The 8,678-nt window shown below is 35.0% G+C and overlaps 1 protein-coding gene across 1 annotated transcript; it reads left to right on the top strand.

The window, feature by feature from the left end:
• The first annotated feature begins 7,008 nt into the window (after positions 1-7,008).
• Positions 7,009-8,475, top strand: LOC127120890 (chalcone synthase 1). The gene is made up of 2 exons (NM_001427552.1): positions 7,009-7,365; positions 7,454-8,475. The coding sequence occupies exons 1-2, from the start codon at positions 7,188-7,190 to the stop codon at positions 8,443-8,445; spliced, it is 1,170 nt and encodes a 389-aa protein (NP_001414481.1). The 5' UTR covers positions 7,009-7,187; the 3' UTR covers positions 8,446-8,475.
• Positions 8,476-8,678: the final 203 nt, after the last annotated feature.

Raw genomic sequence — 8,678 nt, 5'->3', positions numbered from 1 at the left:
TGATAAATAAAGAGTAGTAAGAGCAAAAATCCCCAAAAAAAATGTGTGAACCAAACTAGACCATTTGTTTTCAACTTGACTCAAATCTCTCTAAAAAAAACAAACAAGAACCACCAACCATTTTCAATACAAAAACAGAACCAAAAAATATTAAAAAGTTTGAGCTACAATCATTACCAAAAATGTGAAAAAAAGCTAGATTGTTGTGATGTTGAGCTTGAATGTGAAGCAAGAGGTTTTGGATGGAAGTGTTTATGGTGGAAACTTAGTGAGGAGATGAGTTGTGAGTGTTAGAGAATGGAAGGTTTTGAAGAAAAAAGTGAACTAGGAAAAAAAATTGGTGGGAGGTGATTTTGAGAGGTGATGATTTTTTGTTTTGACTTAGGTTTAAGGAAGAAGGTTTGATTGATGTTTGGACAAAACTTTTGTGGGCTGCAAGCATGGTAAATGAGGGGTAAACAATGTTAATTTATAGGGAAAACAAGTGGGTAGGTGAGTGAAAAAGAATCACTTTGTGTAATAAAAATAAAATTATTGCTGCTGTCTGCGCAGGTGTAATCGGTTATCATAATCTGGCTAACCAATTACACAAGCCAAAAATGGCTTAGGGAGCATGCGTAACGTCTGTATAATCGGTTAGCATGATTTGGTTAACCGATTACACAAACCAAAAAGTGACTTTTTCCTTCTTCTTTTTTGTTGCATATTTTTCTCTTGAAGCTTTATCCGAAAAACCCTCGATTTTTTAGATGTGAACACCATTCCTTGAGTTCGTGTAATATGTTTTTGCTTATGAATATTTATGCAATTATGGTGATGGAACAATGAATACATGTATGTGTAATATGGCCAAGGATCAGATGAAAGTTGTCTAGGGTAGGGTGATTTTTTGGGTATGACAATTCTCATATCTACCTATATATCTCTCTCATCAACAAAACTTCTAATAGGAGGTTTAGGCATAACATCAATGTAACTTCTACTATCAGAGTTTTTCTTCTCTATTTTATCAAAATTTTCAATAGTTTGATCTTCAAGAAATATCATATCACGACTTATGATAATTTTCTTGTCAACTAGATCCCACAATGTATAATCAAAATCTTCATGACCATAACCTACAAAAACACATTGTTTAGTCCTTTTATCAAACTTAGATCTCTCATCTCTTGGGATGTGAACAAAAGCCATGCAACCAAACCCTTTAAAGTAACTAGAAGAGACATATTTTCCCATTCATACTTTGTTTGGAACACCACCATCAAGTGGAACAGATGGACAAATATTGATCAAATCCACTTTAGTTGTAAATGTTTCCCCAAAAAAAAATTGATAATTTTTCATGCGGGAGCATACACCTGATTATGTCATTAATCGTACCATTCATTCTCATTGCAACTCCATTTTTTGTTGAGGTGTCTTTAAAACAATCTTCTCAAGCTTTATTTCATGCTCTTTACAATAATCTTCAAATGAACCTCTATATTCACCACCATTATCAGCTCTGACACATTTCAGCTTCCTTCATTTCTCTCTTTCAATACTTGCATGAAAGTGCTTGAAAACATCGAGTACACAGTCTTTAGATTTCAAAACAAAATCCCACACTTTTCTAGTGTGGTCGTCAATAAAAATAACACAATATGATGCACCACCTAAAGATTCACCATCTATCATGAAAACATCAGTGTGAACTAAATTTAGAATATTTGGCCTCATACGAGGATCATTATTATTAAAGGAAACTTTATGTTGCTTACTAGAAAAATAATTAGTGCATGTTTTTAGAGGAGTAGCTTTCACCTGGAGGATTTTTTTTTCAAGAACATTGAGACCTTTCTCACTCAAGTGACCAAGGCGTGTATGTCATAAATCACTAGATTCATCTTCAAATGCATTCACTTCCTCTTTGCATAGCTTTATAGGCACCCTGTAAAAAGTTATGGGACTTTTCTCCTTTACTATCACTAGTGATCCTTTTATGATCTTACACATGCCAACACTACTAAAGTAAGTGTGACACCATTCAATATCCAAGGCTTTAACCGAAACCAAGTTGAGACGGCTATCAAGATCGTGTCTCACATTTTTCAACTTAAGCTTGCATTCAACACCAATTTCAACCCAAACATCTCTCATACCAACAATTTCAAAAACTCCCTCATTTCCCATTTTTACTGTTTCAAAATCATCAATAGTATAAGATCTAAGAAATCACGTCTAGGAGCAACATGGTACGAGGCACCTGAATCAATAATCCAAGTTGAATCTTGACATGCAAGGTTTATTGAATTATCATCATAAATAATGTAGGCATCCCTGTCAGATGCAACTGCTACTATGTCTTTATCAGTTTTCTTCTCATTACCTTAATTTATTTCCCTTGAAAATTCTCTTTTGAGAAACCTACAATTCATTTGTACGTGTCTCATCTTGTGACAGTCGTAGCATATAATTTCTTTTCTAGTTTTTGTCTTTCTTCTTGACTTTCCCGACTCTCAAATTTGTCACGCTTATGAAAATTAATGTTTTGCTTCTCCCCTTTGACTTGATAACTAGATCTTCAGACTGGTTAGGAGTAACAATCAAACCACACTCATTTATTCTAACTTCTTCATTAACCATGCTATCTTTAATCATTGACATTACTATTTTTCCATCCGGATCTGAATTAGTATGTGTCACAACAAGAACTTCCCATTTATCAAGCAAGAAATTAAGCACTAAAAAGGCTTGCAACTCATCATCCAACTTAATATCAGTAGTTGCCAATTGATTCACAATATTATGAAACACACTCATTGAAGGTGTGAAAAACACAAGAAATGGGGGGTTTGAATTGAGTTTTACAATCAAAAGTTTTTTCCAAAACAAAAACACCACTAACAAGTTAAATAATGAAGAGATAAAAACACAATGGTTTTTATCATGGTTCGCTTGAAACTCAAAGCTAACCCAGTCCATCTGCCAATGTGATTTGCCTTATACACAAGTACTTAATCCACTATAATCAACAGATTACAATAAACACAAAGAATACCCTTCTTTGTCTTCTCAATGGTCCAACTAAACCTTAGTCTCCTCAAGGATTCACAAAGAACAACATTCTTTGTCTTCTCAAGGATAACCTCCTTAAGGAATCAAATAAATAGTTTGAATAAAAGTTAATGTGTTACAAGATGCTTCTACAAAAGCAGATTTACACAAATGAATAATAATACTTAAAGAACATTGTATGCAAAAGATAATAGCTTTTCACAAAGAAAATTGGCTTGTCAAAATACTTGTGTATATCAGCAATCTCTTCAAGTCTCCAATGCATGCTTATATAGTGTAAGCATGTGACCGTTGTAGGGCAAAATGGGGAAAGCTCCTTGAGCATTTGTCCATTGTTGGATGAGAAAGGAATAATACCATGTACAGTCCTTTCGCCCGCATATTCAATGACAGGTGTGATGAATAGTGAAGTCCTTGCCCACGAAATCAGGTAGTGGAAAGGTTGTTTGATTTGTACTATGTACTATTTGATCATGTTCTCATTTGATCTTATCTTCATATTCATTGGCTTCTGATAAAAGATGATTGAAGAATGAAGTGAAGAAGTAGAGAGCTGGATTCAGAAACTTCTGAACCTTGTGTCAGAACCTTGACAACGTCAGTAGTCTGACTTGAGTTCTTCAGTGTCTTCAGAATCTTCAGAGTCTTCAGAATCCTCAGTCAGAACCTTGATAACTTCAATCTTCTATCTTGAGATCTTCAGAATCTTCAGCTACATAACAAAATTTCAGAAGCTTTCTATTCTTCAGAAGCTTGTTGATCAGAGTCACGTCCAGAAGAAGAAATTGAGAGAACATCGCAACAACAATAGTGAGTCTCCTCAGAAGCTTCTGATGGGTGAGATAACACAGAAGCAGAAAGAACATTGCAACAGCAATATTGACGTCTTTCAGAACTTCTAAAAGCAACGCAGAAGCGAATTTGGAACACAAAGTTCATAAACTAATGATGTTGCACATCATATGATCAGAATCAGAACTGGTTGTTAAAGCTACACAATAACAAAACATTAGGGTACCAAAATTGTTCTCACACAAATACAACATTGTTATCGTCAAAACTCAAGGTATAGATGCAGAACCAAATATTTTTCTCACACGCATATGCTCTACCATCGAGTCGCCATCCTTGTATTTCATATTAACTAGCTTCCTAGTCGAACATGTTTTATTTTGCACATTCTTGCGCTCATACAAATCTTTTAATGTATTCCATATTTTCAACGCATCAGTTTCAGCGCATCTTTTAATTCTATCCTAATTGAAAACATGTATAGTCACTATTCTGAAGGAGGAAATGCTACCTCACACCTTGTGGGGAGAAGTTGTTGCCACTGCAGCATATTTGCTCAATGGATGTTCAACTAAGAAGCTGAAAGAAATTGTTCCTTTGGAGAAGTAGACTGGAGATAAGTAAAGTGTGAGCCATCTGAAGGTGTTTGGTTCTGTTTGTTATAAGCATGTCCCAGATGCTAAAAGAAGGAAGTTGGATGACATAAGCAGAGTCGTGTTTCTTATAGTGTACCACAATACATGTGCTTATAAACTATATTGTCTTGTCACTAAAAAAGTTGAATTTAACAGAGATGTCATTGTGAAAGAATCAGAAGTGTGGTATTGGAACAAGTCTCAATCCAACTCTGATGCAATGTTAACACCTGAGTTAACTTCTGAAGACATTTCAGACTCTAAAGAAGAATTTGCCATTGAAGGAGATTCTGAGTCTTAAGATGAGTCGGAGTCTAAAGGTGACTTTGATGCTGAAGAAGAGTCTGAAGATGAATTTGACTCTGAAAGTGAATTTGATTTTGATCCTGATGATGATCCAAACTTTGGTGGTAATCATGCCTTTGAAGGTGTTCATGCCTCTAAAGGTGGACAAGACTCTGAAGGTAGTCCAAAATATGATATTGTTCCAACATCTAAAGAACATTCTGAACAAATTTAGAGGCTACAAAGAATCTGACAAATACCAAGAAGATTTGCAGAATTTGACATGTTGCAAGATATTGAGATAGACTCTAAAGGAGAAGTCATTCAGTGTTCCATGTTGGCAGACTTTGAACCAGTAAGTGCTGAAGAAGCTCTCAAGAAGAAAGTGTGGTTGAAGGCCATGAAATAAGAACTTGAGGCTATAGAAAGAAATAAAACTTGGAAGTTGATTGAGCTTCCAAAGAACAAGAAATTCATCAGTGTCAGATGGGTTTACAAGGTGAAACTAAATCCATATGGATAAATTAGAAAACACAAAGCAAGGTTAGTATATAGAGGATTTCTAAGAAATTTGGACTAGGGTTACTTTGAGGTGTTTGCTTATGTAGCTAGACATGAAACAATCAGACTGGTGATTGGTATTACTGCTAACAGGAATTGGCCTCTGATGCATTTAGATGTGAAATCTACATTTTTGAATGGTCCTTTACAAGAGGAAGTTTATGTATCACAACCTCCGGTATTTGTGAAAAATAATCTGGAAGGGATGGTGTACAAGTTACATAGTACCTTGTATAGGGTGAAACAAGCTCCTAGAGCCTAGAATATGAAAATTGATTCATTTTTCAAGCTTAAAGGATTCAGAAAATGTGAGATGGAGTATGATGTTTATGTTCAACATACATCTTATAGCAATATGATTTTGGTGTGTCTCTATGTTGATGACATATTGCTAACAGGGAGTTGTTCAAATGAGATAGCTAAGTTCAAAAAGATGTTGGTGAATGAGTTTGAGATGATTGATCTAGGACGTATGACATATTTCCTAGGGATGGAAATTATGTACTCTTATAAGGGTATCATCTTGCATAAGCTAAAGTATGAACTTGAGCTTCTAGAGAGATTTGAGTTGATGAATTGCAAGTCTGCAATCACACCTACTGAAACAAATCACAAGTTGGATTCTGATGTTGAAGGTATGATGTAGATGCTACAATTTTTAAACAGTTGGTAGGCTCATTGAGATATCTCTGTGATACCAGACCTGACATTTGTTATGCAGTTGGAATGGGGAGTAGGTTTGTTAACGAATGAAAGTGGTCACATTACCAAGTTGTTGTCAAAATACTAAGGTATGTCAAAGGAACTCTGAAGTATGGAGTTTTTCACTTTCCGATAAACAAGCACGTTGACACAAAATTTCATTTTGAGAAACCAAATTTAGAATGGGGTGCTTGAAGTTGTGTAGTGTAGCACTTAGAAACAGCTGACATATGTTCTGATCAAAATAATAAAGACTGAACATTTTATCTAGTTGAAGGGTGAAATTGATGTTGTTGATTTTGATTAGCTGAATATAAATTAAAGGATGGTGTTGGATTGTAATTCATCTCAATTTCATTTAAGTTTAATTTAGCTTTCATTTCAATTTGTATTTACTTTGATTAGTAGTATATAAACCAAATGTGGTTTTAGTTTGTATTAGATTTTTTATATATAACATAATTCTAATTTTTTATTAAAGTTAGTTAAAAACTTTACTCTCTCTTCTCTCTCTTCCATCTTCATCTTCTTTCCCTCGTGCACTAATACATAATAATTTAGTAAAAAAGAAAACATTAAAAAACTTAAAAATTCATAATTTATCGGCAAGAAAGACACAAAATTTGTCGTTCAATTATAACTTTATTTTTCTCTGTAAGTTCTTTTTCATCTTTTATTTTTCCTTTTATTAAACTATTAAATTATTATTATATTTAGATTTTTTTCAAGAACTAAATACTTTTTTTCTTAAATACTAAATTGAATCTTATAACTTTTTAAGAATTAAAATGAATCTTCAAAGACCAATTCAAATTAAAACGGTCACATATATAATATTGTCAATAAAATACTATCCATTCGTTAATAGTAAAATACTTAAAGCAGGGTGTTGTAAGTCGTGCTGATATTTACGACCAAACTCGTGCGACGTCAAGTCATAGACGAATACACTAGCCAGCCAGCCATAGAATATTACAAGTGTTTTTGTGAAGCACGTGAAGTAATGTTCATCTACCTACCCTCTAATATCCACTCTTCCTTTCATATAAAATCTTCCCTCTGCAACCATCTTTCCACCACAACACTCTTCCAACCCTTTCTTTTTCCATAACAAGTACTCAAAACCAATTGAATTCTGCTACCAAATATATCAATATGGTTAGTGTGTCTGAAATCCGCAAGGCTCAGAGGGCAGAAGGTCCTGCAACTATCTTGGCCATTGGCACTGCTAATCCAGCCAACTGTGTTGAACAAAGCACTTATCCTGATTTTTACTTTAAAATCACTAACAGTGAGCACAAAACCGTACTCAAAGAGAAATTCCAACGCATGTGTAAGTATTACTTTTTTGATAAATCTGTTATTAAGTTGTTTCTAAAAAATGGTTGTACTGATATGTCATTTCTTTATAACTATTTCAGGTGATAAATCTATGATTAAGAGAAGATATATGTACTTGACAGAAGAGATTTTGAAAGAGAATCCTAGTCTTTGTGAATACATGGCACCTTCCTTGGATGCTAGGCAAGACATGGTGGTCGTCGAGGTACCTAGACTAGGGAAGGAGGCTGCAGTCAAGGCTATAAAAGAATGGGGGCAACCAAAATCCAAGATTACTCACTTGATCTTTTGCACCACAAGTGGTGTAGACATGCCCGGAGCCGATTACCAACTCACCAAACTCTTAGGTCTTCGCCCATATGTGAAGAGATACATGATGTACCAACAAGGATGCTTTGCAGGTGGGACGGTGCTTCGTTTGGCTAAGGACTTGGCTGAGAACAACAAAGGCGCTCGTGTGTTGGTTGTTTGTTCTGAAGTGACTGCAGTTACATTCCGTGGTCCAAGCGATACTCACTTGGACAGTCTTGTTGGACAAGCACTATTCGGAGATGGAGCTGCTGCACTTATTGTTGGTTCTGACCCAGTACCAGAAATTGAGAAACCTATATTTGAAATGGTTTGGACTGCACAAACAATTGCTCCAGATAGTGAAGGAGCCATTGATGGTCACCTTCGCGAAGCAGGGCTAACATTCCATCTTCTTAAAGATGTTCCTGGGATTGTTTCAAAGAACATCGATAAAGCATTGGTTGAGGCTTTCAAACCATTAGGAATTTCTGATTACAACTCTATCTTTTGGATTGCACACCCAGGTGGACCTGCAATTCTTGATCAAGTCGAGCAAAAGTTAGGCTTGAAGCCGGAAAAGATGAGGGCCACTAGGGAAGTACTTAGTGAGTATGGAAATATGTCAAGTGCTTGTGTGTTGTTTATCTTGGATCAAATGAGAAAGAAATCAACTCAAGATGGTTTGAACACAACGGGAGAAGGACTCGAATGGGGTGTGTTGTTCGGCTTTGGACCAGGACTTACAATAGAGACTGTTGTTCTACACAGTGTCGCTATATGAGATCTTTAAATATATTTGTTTTATTTATCATTTTTAATTTTTCTTTATTTTTATGTATGGAAAATAAAACTCATAATTCAACATGAGCTTTTGTTTTAATCAATGATATATAAATAAAGGGAGCCAAAAGATACAAAGGAATGGGGACTGTGGCAAAACCCTCAACTAATGAAAACCGAAATTAAGAAGCCAAATTCTATCCCTATAGAAAACATGTCTAGCCTCTATAGAAT

Source organism: Lathyrus oleraceus, chromosome 2, assembly GCF_024323335.1.
Source record: "Lathyrus oleraceus cultivar Zhongwan6 chromosome 2, CAAS_Psat_ZW6_1.0, whole genome shotgun sequence".
NCBI lineage: Eukaryota > Viridiplantae > Streptophyta > Magnoliopsida > Fabales > Fabaceae > Lathyrus > Lathyrus oleraceus.
This window is presented reverse-complemented; position numbering and strand designations above follow the sequence as displayed.

Excerpts from the sequence above, each read along its gene's own strand:
- LOC127120890 (NM_001427552.1), top strand. The coding sequence starts at position 7,188 with ATGGTTAGTGTGTCTGAAATCCGCAAGGCTCAGAGGGCAGAAGGTCCT. Across the intron at positions 7,366-7,453 it reads AGAGAAATTCCAACGCATGT|GTGATAAATCTATGATTAAG; the intron begins GTAAGTATTACT and ends TAACTATTTCAG.